Genomic DNA, 23,225 nt, shown 5'->3' with positions numbered 1-23,225 from the left:
TCTTCTTCAGATTACCTGATTCGTGGCTGGATTAATTATGCGCTAAGCAAACAGAAGCAGACGTCCCCCGTGACGCAGCCAAAGCTATCAGCAACAGTCTACTGTTTGCAGGTAGTGTTATTCCCAGCCTTCTCAAAGGATGCAACTAGGAAGATGGTTGTATATGTAGCGCAGGACGGGCTAGCTCGACTTGTCATATTCTCTTTCTCAAAAGAGAAAAGACTTGTTATATTCTCCAAATATGACATGATAAGAAAGAGAAAATCCAGAGCAGTATAAAGTGTCATGATAACAACAAGATTCCACAGATTCGATCATGGGTCCTCAAAATGGCAGGTCACTTCTTCCACGTACAAAAGCAAGAAAATAGAATGCAGTACACAACAAAAGAATAGTGTGTATCTTTCAACTTTGCCGCACAAAGTGAATGTGAGAATCCACCGAGATTACAAGAGCTATACATTGTACAGGGAGCTAGCGAAATGATTCTGAATCATGGCTTCTCCTTGAGGGTGATCCTAGTTTTGACGCGTCCTGGATTGGGAATTGCAGAACATGAGAACCCATCGAGCAAAACATTTCAATATACTGTAGTTGTTTGTAGGAGCAATGGCAATTAAAAAATGCATTTTACACTCCTTGTGTAATACAGTAGAAAATAGATACTATATATTAGGAGAGTCAATCAAGAATCAATGGACACAGTAGCTTGTCCCATGAAATGAAAACCTACTAAATGACTCAATCCAGCCATAACGATGATAAAACAAAGGGCATGCTCATAACACTTGTGCAATATACTGCACTGTCGGCAATAATACGTACCATCAGCTTCTTCAAATTCAACTTCTTTAATCACTTCGGCAGCAGCATGGTACTCAAACCTGCAGAAAGAAAACGTTGAAGAATTGGACTGGTACACCAGTAAAAGCAGTACATGTTTGCAGACATCTAAGGTTTTGTATCAAAGCCTTTGGCTAGGTGCACTTATTAAAATGAAGCCTTGGGCTAAAATGTGAGACACAAATGTATTATGGTTAACAGGAAGCAATGTGTAAGCTTAATAAATTAACTTTTTACCTGTTAGAGGAAGCCACCTCAGGTTCATACTCAGATGTGCTCTGGATAGCCTTAACTATAACATCAACAATTTCCTTCTTTCTAGTGCTGGCCATTAAACAATCATACTCGGTCGGCACAATGATTGCGAAGAAGTTATCACTGAGCTTGCTTATACATAGCTTATCAACAGCTGCAAGTGCTATTCTTCTCTTCAATATATCAGCATCAGGGTCGACAAGGTAGAGAGCAAAGTCTGTGATCACAAGGATGCGCCTTTTCATCTTTCCTGATTGAGTGAACTTCAACACCTTGTCCGCAAACAGAACTTTGTTATCCCCTGCAATATACCAAGGATCACCTTACATGCTTACGGACTGAGGTTATGCGGTTACGAACTTACAATACCGAATGCTCACGGTGTTGTCCATGAACAGGACACTTGCTAGTGACAACCAACAATTGCCATACCTATGGTGCATATCTCTTACAGACTTGCACAGCTAGGAGCCTACGACCATGCGCTAGAACAGTACTCCCTCCGTTTGTAAATACAAGTCTTTTTAGAGATTTCAATATGGACTACATACGGAGCAAAATGAGTGAATCTACACTGTCTATATACATCCGTATGTAGTTCATATTGAAATGTCTAAAAACACTTACACTTAGGAACGGAGGGAGTACTTCTTAATATTCAAGAATACTTAGAGAAGATACCATTAGTTAGTTACTATGTTGCGCCCCACCACCTGTCAATGCAGTAATGGCAGAATTGACTAATTTCACAAGTACTCCCTCCGTAAAGAAATATAAGAGCGTTTAGATCACTACTTTAGTGATTAAACACTCTTATATTTCTTTACAGAGGTAGTAGGACACTAAGAAAAAGACATAAAATGCAGTAGAACTCTAGTCCCTCTATTATTTCATACAAAGGTACACATAAAATATTTGATCCAATCGCTCCACTACCGGGGCTGAACTCGCCGAGTTCAGACAACCCAAGACGTGATTTGACCATTCAAGTTAGCGCAATTCACACCGGGTAAATTCACATGGGGACTACCAAACGCACCGGATCCATTTCAGAAGACTACCACGAACCGAATCACTCGACCTCCAATAAGACCACACTCAAAGTATACTACTCGGAAATAAACAATGATGTGGAAAGAGAGGGTCGGCACCTTGCTTGGCGAGGATCTTGGCCAGGCACGGGTCGTTGTGCACGCCGATGTAGTCGCCCATGCAGTCGCGGTAGACGGCCGCGCGGCGCCGCACCTTGGCACCCATGAGCATCCCGGCCGCGGGCGCCGGAACCATTTCCGCCGCTCCGCCGATTGCCACCGCCGGCGGGGGAGGGGGCGGGTCAGCGCGCTCGGGCTCCACCTGGATCCGCCTGAGAGGCCGGAATCGATCCATCGGCGAGACCGACTTGGGGAAACCACGCAACAGGTGAGAAGGGCTTTTTTTTTCTTAGAACAGGCAAAAAGAGGGCTCTGGCCGCTAGTGACTTTCAACTTGGGCTCTGCTGCTTGCAATGGTTGGGCCGAAGTGATGGGCTTTGCCTGGGCTCAAGTTTAGCTAGGCTGGCCCCTAGAAAAGACCGCAAGAGCTATTTATCGCTTTAAGCGATAGGATAGCCTCCTCCCGCCGAAGGAATCTTCCTCTGCCCTACGAATCGGGCAGGTCCATTTTCTTTTGCTTGACTTCAAAATAACAGAGAAAAACATGGAAGACTGGAGGATCGAAACCCCGGTCTCCGCGATGATGCAGCTGCTAAGTAGCTTGGCACATTTTAAATACTTATTCAGCATTTTCAAATACTTGTTCAACATTTTTCAAATTCTTGTTCAACATTTTCCAATACTTGTTCAACATTTGTCATATACTTGTTCAACATTTTTCATATACTCATTCAATATTTTTTAATACCTGTTAAACATTTTTTAATACCTGTTGAACATATATTTGGTTCAACATTTTTTAAATTCTTGTTCAACATTTTCTAATACTTATTCAACATTTTTTATAAATGTGTTTTTGAAGAGTGTTTTTTGTAATATATACATATATGTATGTATGTAGAATATTTTTAAAGTACAAATAAAATTACAAAACTGAAGCAAAAAATGAGAGCAGAAAATAGGGAAAAAAAACAGGCTGTGGCTCCCGCGCTGCTGGGCCGGCCCGTCTGGGACTTCCCCCAACGCGAGTGCAGCGCGTGTGCTGGCTGAACGCGACATATAGCAGCGTCCAGAAAAGAAGGCAATTGCTATGGCACGGTTATTATTTTGCGAGACGGATGTTGCGGGAGCCCCGCGCGTTGCTGCGGGAATCAGTTACAAAATATTCTATGAGATTTGAATTTGTGAAATATCAAAAAATATATAGATTAATAACATGTGAACCAAAATTCAAAAATACATATGACTTATTGATCATGTATAGTGTAAACTACTTATTGAAATAAGTTAAAAAATAGAATGAAAAACATGTTTCCACACATGGTCACATGTGGTGGTTGGTCTTTGCCTATGCATGGTTGCATGTTGATGCGGGCCCTTTCCAAATCCATAATTACATAAGTTAGTGCGGATGACTCTTTTATGTATATAGGATCCCTATTTGTCGCGCGCTGCCACAAATTATCGACCACTCGCACATCCTAAGCTCGTAAAATGGGCCGGCCCAAGTAAAGCTTTTGTACGTGTGGGGCAGCCAGGTTTTGGCAAGGTTCCTGACTTGTTTGGGAAATCTCCTCAAGGTTCCTAAACTTTTTTTCCTCTTTTTATCGGTTTCTGGTTTTTCTTAAATATCACACAATGATCCTATTTTCAAAATTTATTCAGAAATTCAATGAAATGTTTGTGTTTTCAAAATTTTGTCTAAAATTTCTAAAACATGTTCTTTTATTTAAAATCCATTCACAAATTATCGACCGCTCGCACATCAAATTTTTTTAAAAAGAAAAATGATCCCTTTTTAACAAAACATTGTTCACAATTTAACAAATGATTTGAGTTCAAAATTTTGAACACTAATTCATAATATGTTCAGTTATTGAAGAAAGTGTTCGTGGTTTCCATTTTTTGCAATTTTCACAAGATTTTTTTTCAAAATGTGTTCACTGATTAAAAACATGTCAGTGGTTTCAAAATATGTTCAGAATTTCAAAAAATGTTCTTGTTTTCAGAATTTGCTAAAAATTCAAAACAATCAGGAATTTCAAAAGGTGTCCACGGTTTCAAAAAATGTTTCCATTTTTAAAATTTTGTTCACAAATTCAACATATGTTTGGGATTTAAAAAATTGTTACTATTTTCAAAAGTGCGTTGAAAATTTCAAAAATGTTCGCACTTTCCAAAATATGTTCGGAATCTGAAAAAAATCTGCACATTTATTTCCAAAATGGTTCTCAATTGTTTTAGAATTTTTTTGCTACGCTAGCTCATTCTTTTCACTATAGTATGGTGGTCTGGTTCTGCAGCTCCAGTTGGTTATTTTATGATTCGTGATGCTCTTCAATCGCAAACGTTAGTCAGGGTTAGGTTCTTTTTTGTAGGAAAGTTAGCTCTGGTTTCTAGGAAGACGCAATCGACAACAGGCTTGTTGCGAGTTCGAGTCCTCGCCAGTGCACTAACCCTTTTTTTTGCAATTTTCCTGTTGCATCCAATGGGTCCGTCCAGTCGGGTTGTCACTTTGCAAATCGCTACCAAAATTGTCACATAAAGCGACATATAGGAGTTCACCTATTAAGCGACGAAGTGTTGGTGCAATATTTGTCGTCTTGTGTTTTGGAGATTGTTGACAGAAACAGGCATTGGCTGATTTGTTTGCTAGTGCACACAGAGAGAAATAGTCCATGCAGAACCGAAGAGAATGTTGTCTTTTGTGTAAATTTCGAGGAACTTCACCGAAGAATATCTGTGTTGCAGAGAAGAATGAGCTACATCTGTTGAAGCCATGCAGACAAGAAGATTGTTGTGAAGGAGTTAAACCCTAAAAAATTATTGCTGACATGAAGTAATTGGTTCGGAGATTATGTCCGAAGAGAATTGACTGCGGCGAATAGAAAGTCGAAGACAAAGTGAAGACGTAGTATCATTTTGTTCTTCTTCTTTCATTCTTTTGAGTCATAGGACCTCCGTACTATTAAGAGGGGTATAGGTTCTCAAAGCTTAGATCCGCTATGATGCTTAGCCCAAAACCTATGCGAGACTGAGAGAAATCTCTTTTTATTTTGAATGATTACCTGCCAGCAGTAGACGTTGTTCTTCGTGCTGCAGGAGATATCTTTCGAACTGAGGAATTAGTATTACTTTCTCCGCAAGGAATGTGACCGTTGTGCTCAAATTTTCGACCATTGGACTCGCGTCGTTCGGCCATTGGCTGCTCCACATGTCCAATTTGGTCATTTCCCATCAGGGAAGGCTGCGGCTATAAATAGCCACCCCGCTCCAATGTTGTCTGTTGGCTGCTTCGCTTAAGATTTCTGGGAAGATTGATTGAGCAACCTCTCTCTGAGTGATTTGAGTTTAAGATCCACCAAGAGAAAAATCAAGAGCCCAAACTTAGACAGTGGTTGAGCATCACAATAGTTCTGAGTTAAGAGTTCGTGTACCTATTACTCTTGAGAGCTGCGCACTCTCTAGACGGATAGGTGTCAGCTCGAGTGTTGAAGAGTTGTTGTCTTCACTAAGCAAGATCTTCAGCAACCAAGAGTCATTGTGGTTTGCAAAGAGGTCTGTCGAAGGTTTGGAGATCGCCGACAAGTATCTAGCACAAGCGAAATTAACTGGAGTCTGATCAGCTCCGAGTTGAAGGAGAATAGGGCGAAGAGAGTTTATCTTCTGTGTTAAATCACAACCCTTCCAACCAGACGTAGTCCTTTGGTAGAAGGCCAAACTGGTCTACCAAATCTCTCTGTCGCCATCGAGCACCACTGGTTCAATCTACTTTACTACATTACATTCAGCAGTTTACTTTCGTGCTGTGTCGATAGTTTATCTGATAATTCTTTGACTGTTGCATATCTTTCATTTCTATCATCTTTGTCGTTCACATCCATTATCTTTTGTTGCTCACCCTATTGCATTCCCATCATTTAGAGTAGTCATTCCAAGTAGTTTTCATTCCTTTTCGCACTTGATTAGGCCAACATACTTTCCCCGCATCATTGTTCATTCTCCTCGTCATAGTTCTTACTCATGTTTTCCCTTGTAGTTCATGTCATGTTTTCTATCATGCTTCTATATTTGTTCGCATATTGCATTACCATCATTGTTGTGAAACCTGTGATATCCTATGCTAGTACCATTATAACTTCCTATCTTGATAGATATGTTCCTCAATAGCATGCTTGGTTGAGTTCTTGTCTATCGAACCTTATTCCGGTTGTTGTGTTTGCGATCTGTTTAAAACATTCGCAAGAATTTTTGAATCTCCCATTCACCCCCCTCTAGTCGATATACTCTCAGTCCTAATAATTGGTATCAGAGCAAGTTCTCCCTATCGCTGTTTATTAAAGGTTTAACCACCTTGGAGTTTTGAGTATGTCGTATGCATGTAGATCCTCGCACTCTGAAAGATTTCCTATGTTCGATGGGAATGACTATCTCTACTGGAAAGAGAGAATGAGAATCATACTTCAAGCCCTCAACATAGAACTTTGGCAGATTATGGAAAATGGATTCACCATTCAGCAACCTGATGCTCCCAATTCTGATGACAAAGCATTACTGCGGTTGAATGCACAAGCAAAACATATCATTTGTGACAGTCTGTCGAAAGACATTTTCATTCGGTTCCGAATGCTTGACACTGCTAAGCAACTCTAGGATGCTATCAAAAATTCTCATGAAGAATTCGTTGCCAGAACAGATTCTCACACTCAAATGCTTCGTGCTATGTTTGCTGGTTTCAGAAGTCTTCGTAAGGAAAGTGCCATGGAACTTACTGATTGGTGGACCAACATTGTTGAAAGACTTCATCAACAAGGAGTAACAGATATCACCGATAGAGATGTGGTCAACAAGCTGCTGAGTGCTCTTGATCCAACCTTCGATTTAATCGTAGATGAAATCAAGCAAAGACCATACTATGAAGAACCTCACTATGTCGAGGTCATGACGTTGTTGTCTATCCACGAAGAAAAGGTGAAACTTGAGAATGGACATCAAGAATATTCTTCGGAAAGTGAAGGGGAAATCCTTTCACACTATGGCAATTCACAAGAAGAAGACGTCGAGAATCAACACACTGTCACAAGGGAACTAGAAATGCTCACAGAAAGGCTAAGTGATCTCAGAAGACAGAATCGGTGTCTCACAAATGATGATGAATTTGACCCGCCTGAATCATCAAGAAGGTTACCTCCGAAAGAAATGAAGTGCTTCAAGTGCAAACTATTCGGCCACCTCAAAGCAGGCTATCCTTGTTGGGAAGGAAAACCTAGCAATAGATGGAAGTATCTTCACTGCAATGGATTCACTCGAATGGATCGTCATACTAAGCTCTCGAAGAAAAATGAATCTCTCACATCCTCTTCGATGAGACCAGCCACTGATGTGAACGCCAGAGCAACCATCAAATCAACCATGAAGGGAATATCACAGCTGTGTAGAGCATCTGATGATATGAACCTGGAATCCGAAGATGAGACTTCCGAATCAGGATTAGAAGATGAAGAACTTCACAAAAGGATAGGAATAAGCAATGCTTTCGTTGCTTATGAATCATCTGAGAAATCACTTGAATCAGGCATTGATAACAATGCTTCAAGTGATGATGGATCAATCGTAGTCTGTCTCATGGCAAATATCTGTAAGGATCAGGTATCAGCAAAGCACCAAAAATCTATGAATGAATATTCTCCCAAATATATTGCCTATGCTAAACTAGTTAAGATTGCAAAATCTCAACAAGATGAGCTTGAGAAACTTGAGAGAAGTCTTAGGAAAACCGAAGGATTACTGGTCGAAGAGATGGAGAAGAATCAAAAGTTGATCGAAGAGCATGATGCTTTTTCTTCAACTATTGATGATCTTTCCAACCAATATGATTCCCTTACAGTCAACTACGAGAGTTTATCAGATGAACTCCTTAACAGGAATCAAGAACTCGAGTCACTAAAAGAGTCTCATAATGTGCTAGCGATAGAAAAAGCTTCTCTCTTCACCGAGCAATCTAATCAACTTCTTGATGATTTTGTGCCTCCCTGCTTACAATGCCCAGAGCGTTGCAATGCTGATTCTAATGCTGAAACATCTACTTCTATCATCAAGAATATTGCAACAACTACGAGTGATGTTTCTAACCCCTCTCCCGAGGAATTTGTTGCTAATTCTGATGAAAATTGCAGATTAAAGAACTTGCTTGAGACATGAATGCTAAAGAGCCTCAAAGGGCATCAAACTCTCTGTGATGTGCTCAAGAAGTCAATACTATACAAAAAAACCCAAAAGGAAGGATTGGGTTTCGAGAGAAAACTCAATGTTGATGGAACCTACTGGACCCTGATGCGGCTTGAACTACGTCGATATTTACCCAAAGAGGAAGGGATGATGCAGCACATCTACGATAGGTATTTCCCTTAGTGATGAGACCAAGGTTATCGAACCAGTAGGAGAACCACGCAACACTACGCGAATGGCACCTGCACACAAATAACAAATACTCGCAACCCGACGTATTAAAGGGGTTGTCAATCCCTTTCGGGTAACGACGCAAGAAATTGGCAAGTAGACGGGATAAAAATTGTGATAGATTAATAAATGCAAATAAAATTCGGCGATGTATGTTGGGTTTTTTGGATTAACAGATCTGAAAATAAAAGCAAATAAAAATAGATCGTGAAGGCAAATATAATAAAGAATAGACCTGGGGGCCATAGGTTTCACTAGTGGCTTCTCTCGAGAAAAATAGCAAACGGTGGGTAAACAAATTACTGTTGGGCAATTGATAGAACTTCAAATAATCATGACGATATCCAGGCAATGATCATTATATATGCATCACGTCCAAGATTAGTAGACCGACTCCTGCCCGCATCTACTACTATTACTCCACACATCGACCGCTATACATCATGCATCTAGTGTATTAAGTTTTTGGAGAAATGGAGTAATGCAATGAGAACGATGACATGATATAGACAAGATCTATTTATGTAGAAATAGACCCCATCTTTATCCTTAGTAGCAACGATACATACGTGTCGGTGCCCCTTCTGTCACTGGGATCAAGCACCGTAAGATCGAACCCATCACAAAGCACCTCTTCCCATTGCAAGATAAATAGATCAAGTTGGCCAAAAAACCAAATATCAGAGAAGAAATACGAGGCTATAAGCAATCATGCATATAAGATATCAGAAGACTCAAATAACTTTCATGGATAAAAACATAGATCCGATCATAAACTCAAAGTTCATCAGATCCCAACAAATGCACCGCAAAAAGAGTTACATCATATGGATCTCCAAGAGACCATTGTATTGAGAATCAAAAGAGACAGAGAGGAAGCTATCTAGCTACTAGCTACGAACCCAAAGGTCTACAAAAGACTACTCACACATCATCGGAGAGGCACCAATGAGGATGATGAACCCCTCCGTGATGGTGTCTAGATTGGATCTGGTGTTTCTGGAACTTGTAGTGGCTGGAATTGATTTTCTTCGACTCCCCTAGGGTTTCTGAAATATAGGGTATTTATAGAGCAAAGAGGCGGTGCGAGAAGCCACCGAGGTGGGCACAACCCACCTGGGTGCGCTTGGGGGCCCAGGCGCTCCCTGGTGGGTTGTTCCCCCTAGGGGCACCCCCAGGTGCTTCTCCGGCTCATTGGGTGTCTTTTGGTCCATAAAAATTTCACAAACAGTTTCGTTGCGTTTGGACTCCGTTTGGTATTGACTTTCTGCGTTGTAAAAAACAAGCAAAAACAACAACTGGCACTTGGCACTATGTCAATAGGTTAGTACCAAAAAATGATATAAAATGATTGTAAAACATTCAAGACTGATAATATAGCGGCATGGAACAATAAAAAATATAGATACGTTGGAGACGTATCAGCATCCCTAAGCTTAATTCATGCTCGTCCTCGAGTAGGTAAATGATAAAAACAGATTTTTTTATGTGGAATGTTGCCTAACATGTTCATCACATAATCTTTCTTTTATAGCATGGACATTTGGACTTTTATATGGTTCAAAGCAATAGTCTAGTTTTGACATGAAGACTTTAATACTCAAGCATATCAACAAGCAACCATGTCTTTGAAAATATCAATGCTAAAGCAAGTTATCCCTAGCCCATTATGCTCAGTCGTTGATCCATTCATGAAACACACTCGCATATTAGCTACACCCAATGCTCAAGTACGATCATATTGCCCCTTAGTTGGTGCTTTATAAGAGAAGATGGAGACTCAGATACAAATAAAAATTGCATAAAGTAAATGAAAGGCCCTTCACAGAGGGGAAGTAGGGATTTGTAGAGGTGCCAGAGCTCAAAGCGAAAAAGATAGAGATAAAACATTTTGGGAAGCATGCTTTTCCTGTCAACGAAAACGGTCGAGTAGTTACCAATACTTTCCATGCTAGGTATATCATAGGCGGTTCCCAAACAGAAAATAAAGTTTGTTCCTTTTTAAACCATACTTTCACTTTCCATGGCTAATCGTATCCACGGGTGCCTTCCATACCAACACTTTCCAAGGAATTTATTATTTGACAACATAAACTAAATTCATTTTTCATTTGGGACTGGGCATCCCTAATACCTTTGCCGTACTCTCGTGCAATGACAAGCGAATAAACACTCATCTTGAGAATAACACATCTAGCATGGAAATATATCAGCCACCCCTACCGTTTCATGAGCGGTACGAGAACGAAAAAGAGAAGTTTATTTTGAAAATTAGATATGGCACATACAAATTTGCTTAGGACGGCAAAAGAATACCGCGTATAGGTAGGTATAGTGGACTCATATGGCAAAACTGGTTTAAAGGATTTTGGATGCACAAGTAGTGATCATACTTAGTGCAAAATGAAGGCTAGCAAAAGCTTGAGAAGCGACCAACCAAGAAACAAAAAATGTCATAAGCGAGCATTAGGCATTGATGGTAGCTGGAACTACGTCGGTATTTCCCTGGAGAGGGAGGGATCATGTAGCACAGCGACGGTAGGTATTTCCCTCAGTTATGAAACCAAGGTATCGAACCAGTAGGAGAACCTAGCAACACAACGTAAGCAGCACCTGCACACAAATAACAACACCTCGCAACCGGACGTGTTAAAGGGGTTGTCAATCCCTTCCGGGGTACGGCGCCTCAAGATAGGCAAACAGACGTGAGGTAAATTGTAGTAGATTGATAGACTGAACGCCAAATAAAATAAATAAAGATAAAACGCATGAAGGTATTTTGTATTTTTTGGTTTAATAGATCTGAATAAAAATGCAAAGAAAAAGTATATCGCAAGGCAAATATATGAGAAAGAAGACCTCGAGGCCGTAGGTTTCACTAGTGGCTTCTCTCGAGAAAAATAGGAAACGGTGGGTAAACAAATTACTGTTGGGAAATTGATAGAGCTTCAAATAATTATGATGATATCCAGGCTATGATCATTACATAGGCATCACGTCCAAGATTAGTAGACCGACTCCTGCCTTCATCTACTACTATTACTCCACACATCGACCGCTATCCAGCATGCATCTAGTGTATTAAGTTCATGGAAAAATAGAGTAATGCAATAAGAATGATGACATGATGTAGACAAGATCTGTTTATCTATATGGCGGTAGATATAGATTCTTCTTTTTATCGTTAATAGCAACGATACATACGTGTCGGTTCCATTTCTGTCACTGGGATCAAGCACCGTAAGATCGAACCCACTACCGGGCACCTCTTCCCATTGCAAGATAAATAGACCAAGTTGGCCAAACAAAACCCAAATATCAGAGAAGAAATACGAGGCTATAAGAGATCATGCATATAAGAGATCAAAGAAACTCAAATAACTTTCATGGATATAAAAAGATAGATCTGATTATAAACTCGAAGTTCATTGATCCCAACAAACACACCGCAAAAGAGTTACATCATATGGATCTCCAAGAGACCATTGTATTGAGAATTCAGCGAGAGAGAGAAAGCCATCTAGCTACTAACTACGGACCCGAAGGTCTACAAAGAACTACTCACGCATCATCGAAGAGGCACCAATGGAGGTGGTGAACCCCATCCGAGATTGTGTCTAGATTGGATCTGGTGGTTCTGGACTCTGCGGTGGCTGGATGAATATTTCGTCGATGCCTTTAGGGTTTCTAGAATATTGTGGTATTTATAGATCAAAGAGGCAGTCCAGGGGGTACCCCTGGCGCGCCCTGGTGGGTTGTGCCCCCCTTGGGGCACCCCGAGGTGCAACCAGGGCCCATTGCCTTCCTTTTGGCCCATAAAAATCTCTGTAAAGTTTCGTGGCATTTGGACTCCGTTTGATATTGATTTTCTGTGATGTAAAAAACATGGAAAAACAGCAACTGGCACTTGGCACCTTGTCAATAGGTTAGTACCAGAAAATGATATAAAATGACTATAAATTGATTATAAAACATCCAAGATTGATAATAAAACAACATGGAACAATAAAAATTATAGATACATTGGAGACGTATCAAGCATAACTAACACCGAATAATGCACCACAAGTAGGATGTAATTTCATTGCATAACTATTGACTTTCGTGCTTGCATAGGGAATCACAAACCTTAACACCAATATTCTTACTAAAGCATAATTACCCATCAACATGACTCACACATTATATCAACATATCTCAAAACTATTACAAGGAATCAAGTTTATTTTGTCCAATGATCTTCATGAAAGTTTTTATTATATCCTCCTTGGATATCTATCACTTTGGGACTAGTTTCATATGTTGCTTTTGGTAGCTCAAACAAATCTAAGTGAAGAACATGAGCATAATTTTTTTTTCTTATCTCAAAATAATATAAGTGAAGCAAGAGAGAATTTCTAAACAAAAGTTTACTAACTCTCAAATAAATCTAAGTGAAGCATGAGAGCAATTCTTCAAAAATACTAAAGCACACCGTGCTCAAAAAGATATAAGTGAAGCACTAGAGCAATTCCACAACTCAAAAAGATTTAAGTGAAGCATAGAGAGCAATTCTAACAAGTCATGGCATAAATTTGTCTCTCTCAAATAGGTGTGTCTAGCAAGGATTCATGACTAAAAACACAAAGCAAAATAAGCAAAGACTCATATCATACAAGACGGTCCAAGCAAAACTCATAGTATGTGACGAATAAAAATATAGTTTCAAGTAAAATACCGATGGTTGTCAGAATAAAGAGGGGATGCCACTTGGGGCATCCCCAAGCTTAGTTGCTTGGTACTTCTTGAATATTATCTTGGGGTGCCATGGTGAAAGTGCAACTATCACTGGGTGGTTTTGGTAATTCCTAACAACATGTAGCTCATTGAACTAATATTCTTTCAAGATGATCATTTCAGAAAGTTCAACGATTGGCATGGCATGGATTAGGAATGTGGACCCCTCAAAATGCTAAGGACACATATTGGCTCAAGCTCAAGACTCTACATTTTCATTTTAGTGATCCAAGATCACATTGAGTCCATAGGAAAAGCCAATACTATTAAAAGGGGATGAGGTGTTACTTAATGGCTTGCTTGCTCAAAATTCTTAGTGAGATGCTCCAAAAGCCCTCAACCACTTTCTCATATCCACATATGTCCCAAACCAAAAGTCAAACTCGGCCCTACCGAAATTATCTATCCGGCACCACCGAGTTCATTTGACATAGCCACTGCCATAAACCCTAGTCACTTCGGTCTCATCGATAGGGATCTCGGACTCACCTAGATGGGATTGCAAACTCTCTGTTTTCGGTCCAACCGAGATGAGCGATCGGTCCCACCGAGTTCGCAATGCAAACTCTCCGTTTCCCTTTCGTAACGTTTCGGTCTCACCGAAATGAGCGATTCGGTCCCACCGAGTTTGCGTGACCAATTCTCTGTTTTCCTATTACAGAAATCGGTCCTACCGGGTTTATGTGACCGGTCTCACCGAGATTACGTTATGCCCTAACCCTAATGAAATCGGACCCACCGAGTTGACATGTCGGTCCCAGCGAAAATCCTAACGTTCACATTTTGAACTAAATCGGTCTGACCGAGTTTCATGATTCGGTCTCACCGAGTTTGGTAAATTGTGTGTAACGGTTAGATTTTGTGTGGAGGCTATATATACCCCTCCACCCATCCTCCATTCGTGGAGAGAGCCATCAGAACGTGCATACACTTCCAACATACATTTTCTGAGAGAGAACCACCTACTCATGTGTTGAGACCAAGATATTCCATTCCAACCACAAGAATCTTGATCTCTAGCCTTCCCCAAGTTGCTTTCCACTCAAATAATCTTTCCACCAAATCCAAATCTATGAGAGATAGTTGAGTGTTGGGGAGACTATCATTTGAAGCACAAGAGCAAGGAGTTCATCATCAACACACCATCTATTACCTTTTGGAGAGTGGTGTCTCCTAGATTGGTTAGGTGTCACTTGGGAGCCTCCGTCAAGATTGTGGAGTTAAACCAAGGAGTTTGTACGGGCAAGGAGATCGCCTACTTCATGAAGATCTACCCAAGTGAGGCAAGTCCTTCGTGGGCGATGGCCATGGCGGGATAGACAAGTTTGCTTCTTCGTGGGTGGAGCCCTCCGTGGACTCGCGCAACCGTTACCCTTCGTGGGTTGAAGTCTCCATCAACGTGGATGTACGATAGCACCACCTATCGGAACCACGCCAAAAATCTCTGTGTCTACATTGCGTTTGCTCCCTCCAAACTCCTTCCTTTACCTTCATGTGCAATGTTTTTACATTCCGCTGTTATACTCTTAGACTTGCATGTGTAGGTTGATTACTTGACTTGTTCTAAGTTGCTAAAATCTACCAAGACTTAAAATTGGGAAAAGGATAGATTTTTATTTGGTCAAGTAGTCTAATCACCCCCCTCTAGACATTTGATCCTACACATGGGCATCCCCAAGCTTAGCCTTTTGCTAATCATTATTCCTTCATCCATCGTAAAGTCACCCAAAACTTGAAAACTTCAATCACACAAAGCTCAACAAAACCTTCGTGAGATCCGTTAGTATAAGAAAGCAAATCACTACTATAAGTATTGTTGCAAACCCATTCATATTTTATTTTTGCATTATATCTACTGTATTTTCAACTTTTCTATAGCAAAAACTCTTCAAAGAAAACCATAGAATCATCAAAACAAGCACACAACACAAACAAAACAGAATCTGTCAAAAATAGAACAGTTTGTAGCAATCCGGAGATTTCGAATACTTCTCTATCTTGAAAAATTCTGAAAATTTAGGAAAACATGGGCAATTTGTATACTAATCTTCTGCAAAACAATCAATATATTATCACACTTCTTTTAAAAACAAAAATTATTTTCGTGAGCGCAAGAGTTTCTGTTTTTCAGTAAGATCAAATCAACTATCACCCAACAAGATTCTAAGGCTCTACTTGGCACAAACACTAACTAAAACACAAAAAATACAATCATAACAGTAGCATAATTGTGCAAACACTCAAGAACATAAAGAAAAAGGCAAAAATAAATTTTATTCATTGGGTTGCCTCCCAACAAGCGCTATTGTTTTATGCCCCTTGCTAGGCATAATGCAAAGGATCTTAGTATTGTCATCTTTGTTTGTAGATCCATATGATGTCCTCATGATTGATTCATATGGTGTCTTAATTCTAGTTCTAGGGTAGTGTTCCATACCCTTCCTTAGTGGAAACTAAAATTTAATATTGCCTTCTTTCACATCAATCACGACACCAATAGTACGTAAAACGGTCTACCAAGAATAATTGGACAAGACAGATTGCAATCAATATCAAGAACAATAAAATCTATGGGCACATAATTCCTATTTGCAAGAATAAGAACATCATTAATTCTTCCCATAGGTTTTTTAATAGTAGAATCCGCTAAGTGCAAATTTAGAGAACACTCTTCAAAATCGGTAAGACCAAGCACATCACATAAATATTTTGGAATTGTAGAAACACTAGCACCCAAGTCACATAAATCGAAACAATCATAATTTTTAATCTTGACTTTGATAGTAGGTTCCCATTCATCATGCAATTTTCTAGGAATTGACATATCTAATTCCAACTTTTCTTCAAAAGCTTTCATCATAGCATCAACAATATGTTTAGTAAAAGCTTTATTTTGTTCATAAGAATGGGGTGAATTTATCATGGATTGTAACAAAGAAATACAATCAATCAAAGAGCAACTATCATAATTAAAGTCTTTGTAATCCAAAATAGTGGGCACATCACTAGTTAAAGTTTTGACCTCTTCAAACCCACTTTTATCAATTTTCTCAACAAGCTTTGAACTATCGGGATGCCTTCTAGCTAAAGTTGACTCTTCTTCAGTCCCTTTATTGTCAGTCTTAATTTTACTAAACAAGGAATCAATAGAGGAAACACCAATCATTTTAAGATCTTCATCACTTTTATGAAAGCAATCACTAGAAAACGCTTTTTCTAAAAATTCTCTTCTAGCTCTAAGCATAGCGGTTCTTTTATTACTCTCATCCATAGAAACATAAAGAGCCTTAATTGATTCCTCAACCTTAGGCACAAAAAAATTCATCTTGAGATTTTCTACATCATGAGAAATTCTATCAATACTTCTAGACATATCATCAATCTTATTCAACATTTCTTCTATTGTAGCATTGAAAACTTTTTGAGTATTGATATTTTTTTATATCATTCTCAAAATTAGAGGTGTTCCTATTATTATTATAAGAAGAACTACCATAGGAGTTATCATAATTATTAGAAGAATTACTAGGGAAAGGCCTAGGATTAAAATTACCTCTATAAGCATTGTTATTGAAATTGTTTCAAGAGATAAAATTCACACCAATGGCATCACTATTTTGCTCAATAAAGTAGACAAAGGCACACCATGAAAATCAATAGGAGCACTTTTGTTAGCAACCAATTTTCATAAGAGCATCAACTTTTTCAATCAAAGAAGAAATGTCGTCAACTGAATTAACTTTTTTTACTAGTAGGAGCTCTTTCGGTATGCCATTGCGAATAATTTGCCATAATAGTACCACCCACGGCGGAATACAAAATATTACGAGAAACAAAATTCAACCCCGCATAAAAAAATTGTATGATCATCCAAAGATTTAACCCATGAGTTGGGCAATTCCTTAGCATCAGTTTCATCATTTCCCAAGATTGTGCAACATGCTCATGTTCAAGTTGATTGAAATTCATGATATGGGTTCTAAGGGAAATAATTTTCGCGGGCAGAAAATATTTAGTGAGAAAAGCATCTTTGCACTTATCCCAAGAATCGATACTATTGCGAGGCAACAAAGAAAACCAAATTTTTGCACGATCTCGCAAAGAAAACGGGAATAATTTCAATTTCACAAAATCATTGTCCACATCTTTTTTATTTTGCATATGGAATAATTCAATTAATGTGTTAAGATGGGACGCGGCATCCTCATTAGGAGTACCGGAAAATTGATCTTTCATAACAAGATTCAGCAAAGCGGTATTAATATCACAAGACTCCGCACTAGTGGCGGGAGGAGCAATCAGAGTGCTAATAAAATCATTGTTGTTGGTATTGGAGAAATCACACAACTTGGTGTTCTCTTGAGTCATTGTGACTGCGCAACAAGATTGCACTCAAAAAACAGATCTGTCGAGAAAACAACAAACGAAAAAGAGGGCGAATAAAACTACAAATTTTGTGAAGTGGGGGAGAGGAAAACAAGAGGCAAATGGAAAATAATGTAAATTTCAAGGAGATGAGATTTGTGATTAGGAATCTAGTAGATGTTGATGATGTCTCCCCGGCAACGGCGCCAGAAATTCCTTTTGATGCGTCATGAACTACGTTGACATTTCCCCAAAGAGGAAGGGATGATGCAGCACAACTACGGTAGGTATTTCCCTCAGTGATGAGACCAAGGTTATCGAACCAGTAGGAGAACCATGCAACACTAAGTGAACAACACCTGCACACAAATAACAAATACTCGCAACCCAACGTATTAAAGGGGTTGTCAACCCCTTTCGGGTAACGACGCCAGAAATTGGCAAGCAGACGGGATAAAAATTGTGATAGATTGATAAATGCAAATAAAATTCAGCAAGGTATTTTTGTGTTTTTGGATTAATAGATCTGAAAATAAAAGTAAATAAAAAATAGACAGTAAAGGCAAATATAATAAAAGAGACCCGGGGGCCGTAGGTTTCACTAGTGGCTTCTCTCGAGAAAAATAGCAAACCGTGGGTAAACAAATTACTGTTGGGCAATTGATAGAACTTCAAATAATCATGACGATATCCAGGCAATCATCATTATATAGGCATCACGTCCAAGATTAGTAGACCGACTCCTGCCTGCATCTAGTACTATTACTCCACACATCGACCGCTATCCAACATGCATCGAGTGTATTAAGTTCATGGAGAAACGGAGTAATGCAATAAGAATGATGACATGATGTAGACAAGATCTATTTATGTAGAAATAGACCCCATCTTGTTATCATTAATAGCAACGATACATACGTGTCAGTTCCCCTTCTGTCACTGGGATCAAGCACCGTAAGATCGAACCCATCACAAAACACCTCTTCCCATTGCAAGATAAATAGATCAAGTTGGCCACACAAAACCCAAATATCAGAGAAGAAATACGAGGCATATAAGAGATCAAAAGACTCAAATAACTTTCATGGATAAAAACATAGATCCGATCATAAACTCAAAGTTCATCAGATCCCAACAAATACACCGCAAAAAGAGTTACATCATATGGATCTCCAAGAGACCATTGTATTGAGAATCAAAAGAGAGAGAGGAAGCCATCTAGCTACTAACTACGGACCCGAAGGCCTACAAAAGACTACTCACACATCATCGGAGAGGCACCAATGAGGATGATGAACCCCTCCGTGATGGTGTCTAGATTGGATCTGGTGTTTCTGGAACTTGCGATGGCTGGAATTGATTTTCGTCGACTCCCCTAGGGTTTTTGGAATATTGGGGTATTTATAGAGCAAAGAGGCGGTGCGGGAGGCCACCGAGGTGGGCACAACCCACCTGGGCACAACTCACTTGGGCAGAACCCTCTTTGCTCTATAAATACCCCAAGGGCTGTGCCCCCCTTGGGGCACCCCCCAGGCGCTTCTCCGGCCCATTGGGTGTCTTCTGGTCCATAAAAATTGCAAAAAGAGTTTCGTTGCGTTTGGACTCCGTTTGATATTGATTTTCTGCGATGTAAAAAACAAGCAAAAAATAGCAACTCGCACTTGGAACTATGTCAATAGGTTAGTACCAAAAAATGATATAAAATGATTGTAAAACATCCAAGAATGATAATATAAGGGCGTGGAACAGTCAAAAATTATATATATGTTGGAGACGTATGAGACCCCCGAGTAATATCCTCGAACGAGTTGGGTTCTTGCTAAAAGTAAAACTCTCGAACCTGCTGCTACCTCTTGAGCATGCGTTGGTTTTCCCGGAAAGGGTGATGCAGCAAAGCAGCGTAAGTATTTCCCTTAGTTGTGAGAACCAAGGTATCAATCCAGTAGGAGACAATGCACAAGTCACCTAGTACCTGCACAAATAATTAAGAACCTTGCATCCAAAGCGATAAAGGGGTTGTCAATCCCTTCACGGTCACTCGCAAAAGTGAGATCTAATAAAGATAGTAAAGTAAATATTTCTGGTATTTTTGTTGTATAGATTGGAAAGTAATGATTGCAAAATAGTAAACGAGATGCGATGTAAACAAAAGAGATGCAATATAATAAGAAAGAGACCCAGGGGCCATAGGTTTCACTAGTGGCTTCTCTCAAGATAGCATGTATTACGGTGGGTGAACAAATTACTGCCGAGCAATTGATAGAAAAGCGCATAGTTATGAAGATATCTAAGGTAATGATCATGAATATAGGCATCACGTCCGTGTAAAGTAGATTGAAACGATTCTTCATCTACTACTATTACTCCACACATCGACCGCTATCCAGCATGCATCTATAGAGTATTAAGTTCATAAGAACAGAGTAACACATTAAGCAAGATGACATGATGTAGAGGGATAAACTCAAACAATATGATATAAACCCCATATTTTTATCCTCGATGGCAACAATACAAATACGTGCCTTGCTGCCCTTACTGTCACTGGTAAAGGACACCGCAAGATTGACCCAAAGCTAAGCACTTCTCCCATTGCAAGAAAGATCAATCTAGTAGGCCAAACTAAACCGATAATTCGAAGAGACTTGCAAAGATATCAAATCATGCATATAAGAATTCAGAGAAGAACGAAATAATATTCATAGATAATCTTGTTAATAAACCCACAATTCATCGGATCTCGGCAAACACACCGCAAAAGAATATTACATCGAATAGATCTCCAAGAACATCGAGGAGAACTTTGTATTGAGAATCAAAGAGAGAGAAGAAACCATCTAGCTAATAACTATGGACCGAAGGTCTGTGGTAAACTACTCACGCTTCATCGGAAAGGCTATGGTGTCGATGTAGAAGCCCTCCATGATCGATTCCCCCTTCGATAGATCACCGGAAGAGGCCCCAAGATGGGATCTCACGGGTACAGAAGGTTGCGGCAGTGGAAAAGTGGTTTCGTGGCTCTCCGCGATCGATCTAGGGTATAAGAGTATATATAAGCGAAAGAAGTACGTCAGTGGAGCTACGAGGGGCCCACAAGGGTGGGGGCGCGCCCTCCTACCTCGTGGCCACCTCACGGAGTTCCAGACTTCGACTCCAAGTCTTCTGGATTGCTTTCGGTCTAAGAAAGAACATCGCGAAGGTTTCATTCCGTTTGGACTCCGTTTGGTATTCTTTTTCTGCGAAACTCTAAAATAGGCAAAAAAACAGAAAGTGGCACTGGGCCTTCGGTTAATAGGTTAGTCCCAAAAATAATATAAAAGAGCATATTAAAGTCCATTAAACATCCAAAACAAATAATATAATAGCATGGAATAATCAAAAATTATAGATACATCGGAGACGTATCAAGCATCTCCAAGCTTAATTCCTGCTTGTCCTCGAGTAAGTAAATGATAAAAACAGAATTTTTGATGTGGAATGCTACCTAACATAATTATCAATGTAATTTTCTTTATTGTGGCATGAATGTTCAGATCCGAAATATTCATGATAAAAGTTTAGTATTGACATAAAAATAATTATACTTCAAGCATACTAATAAAGTAATCATGTCTTCTCAAAATAACATGGCCAAAGAAAGTTCATCCCTACAAAATCATATAGTTTGGCTATGTTCCATCTTCGTCACACAAAATATTCAAATCATGCACAACCCCGATGACAAGCCAAGTGATTGTTTCATACTTTAGTATTCTCAAACTTTTTCAACTTTCACACAATACATGAGCGTGAGTGTTGGTGTCAAAACCGGCGGATCTCGGGTAGGGGGTCCCGAACTGTGCGTCTAGGCCGGATGGTAACAGGAGGCAGGGGACACGATGTTTTACCCAGGTTCGGGCCCTCTTGATGGAGGTAAAACCCTACGTCCTGCTTGATTAATATTGATGATATGGGTAGTACAAGAGTAGATCTACCACGAGATCAGAGAGGCTAAACCCTAGAAGCTAGCCTATGGTATGATTGTTGTTCGTCCTACGGACTAAAACTCTCCGGTTTATATAGACACCAGAGAGGGCTAGGGTTACACAGAGTCGGTTACAATGGTAGGAGATCTACATATCCATATCGCTAAGCTTGCCTTCCACGCCAAGGAAAGTCCCTTCCAGACACGAGACAAAGTCTTCAATCTTGTATCTTCATAGTCCAGGAGTCCGGCCGAAGGTATAGTCCGGCTATCCGGACACCCCCTAATCCAGGACTCCCTCAGTAGCCCCTGAACCAGGCTTCAATGACGATGAGTCCGGCGCACAGATTGTCTTCGGCATTGCAAGGCGGGTTCCTCCTCCAAGTACTTCATAGAAGATTTTGAACACAAAGGTAGTGTCCGGCTCTGCAAAATAAGTTTCCACATATTGCCCTAGAGAGAATAATATTTACACAAATCTAATCTGCTGACGTATTCCGTAGCATGACATCACACCACAGCCAAGTCTTTATTCGAATCGTTTTACTGTCCCACCTCAGCGCGTTTAGCGAGGCGGTTTCCTTGGCACGTCTTGTTAAAGCAGAGATCGTGTCCCCTTATTCCGGGATTCTCATCAATAGGGTGTGGGTAACCCAACCGCGCCATTGACTACGGCGCTTGGGAGATAAGCGAGTTTTACCAGGCTGGTGGGGGCGCATAGTCGCGTCCGCCCATATAAGGGGATACGGATCCACCTTTTCATCCACGCCTTCTTCCTCCTTTGCCTATCCATTTCCGCGCACTCGAGCTCCAGCGCCCAAGTCCGCACACCCCACCTTAACCTTCTCCAGCCATGTCCGGAGCGGGAGGCAAGTGGATGGTCTCCTCCGTCACGGAGGGACACATCAAAAGATTGAGGAAGGCCGGATACTTGTCTAACGACATTGCGCACCGGCTTCCCGAAGAGGGGCACTCATCCCCACCCCTAGGCCCCATGAGAGGGTGGTGTTCCTCCCCCATTTCCTCCGCGGACTAGGCTTCCCTCTCCACCCATTTGTCCGGGGGCTCATGTTCTACTATGGCCTGGATTTCCACGATCTGGCCCCGAACTTTGTCCTCAACATCTCGGTGTTTATCATCGTGTGCGAGGCTTTCTTCCGCATCCGCCCCCATTTCGGCCTATGGCTCAAGACTTTCAATGTCAAGCCGAAGGTGGTGCGCGGCACCCAAGCGGAGTGCGGAGGTGCCATGGTGGGAAAGATGCCCAACGTCCTATGGTTCGAGGGCTCCTTCGTGGAATTCCTAAAGGGGTGGCAGTTGGGGTGGTTTTACATCACCGAGCCGCGCGACCCCGAATGGGTCACAGCCCCCGAGTTCCAATCCGGACCCCCTACGCGGCTCGCCTCCTGGAA

The 23,225-nt window shown here is 40.5% G+C and overlaps 1 protein-coding gene across 1 annotated transcript; it reads right to left on the bottom strand.

The window, feature by feature from the left end:
- Positions 1-257: 257 nt before the first annotated feature.
- LOC119268418 (myosin IB heavy chain-like) lies at positions 258-2,528 on the bottom strand. The gene is made up of 4 exons (XM_037550037.1): positions 2,250-2,528; positions 1,081-1,399; positions 826-884; positions 258-534 (listed from the first exon to the last, which is right to left on the bottom strand). The coding sequence occupies exons 1-4, from the start codon at positions 2,482-2,484 to the stop codon at positions 494-496; spliced, it is 654 nt and encodes a 217-aa protein (XP_037405934.1). The 5' UTR covers positions 2,485-2,528; the 3' UTR covers positions 258-493.
- Positions 2,529-23,225: the final 20,697 nt, after the last annotated feature.

Source organism: Triticum dicoccoides, chromosome 3A (assembly GCF_002162155.2).
Source record: "Triticum dicoccoides isolate Atlit2015 ecotype Zavitan chromosome 3A, WEW_v2.0, whole genome shotgun sequence".
NCBI lineage: Eukaryota > Viridiplantae > Streptophyta > Magnoliopsida > Poales > Poaceae > Triticum > Triticum dicoccoides.
This window is presented reverse-complemented; position numbering and strand designations above follow the sequence as displayed.

Excerpts from the sequence above, each read along its gene's own strand:
- LOC119268418 (XM_037550037.1), bottom strand. The coding sequence starts at position 2,484 with ATGGATCGATTCCGGCCTCTCAGGCGGATCCAGGTGGAGCCCGAGCGC. Across the intron at positions 885-1,080 it reads GAGGTGGCTTCCTCTAACAG|GTTTGAGTACCATGCTGCTG; the intron begins GTAAAAAGTTAA and ends TTCTTTCTGCAG. Across the intron at positions 535-825 it reads TGAATTTGAAGAAGCTGATG|GACGCGTCAAAACTAGGATC; the intron begins GTACGTATTATT and ends TTCCCAATCCAG.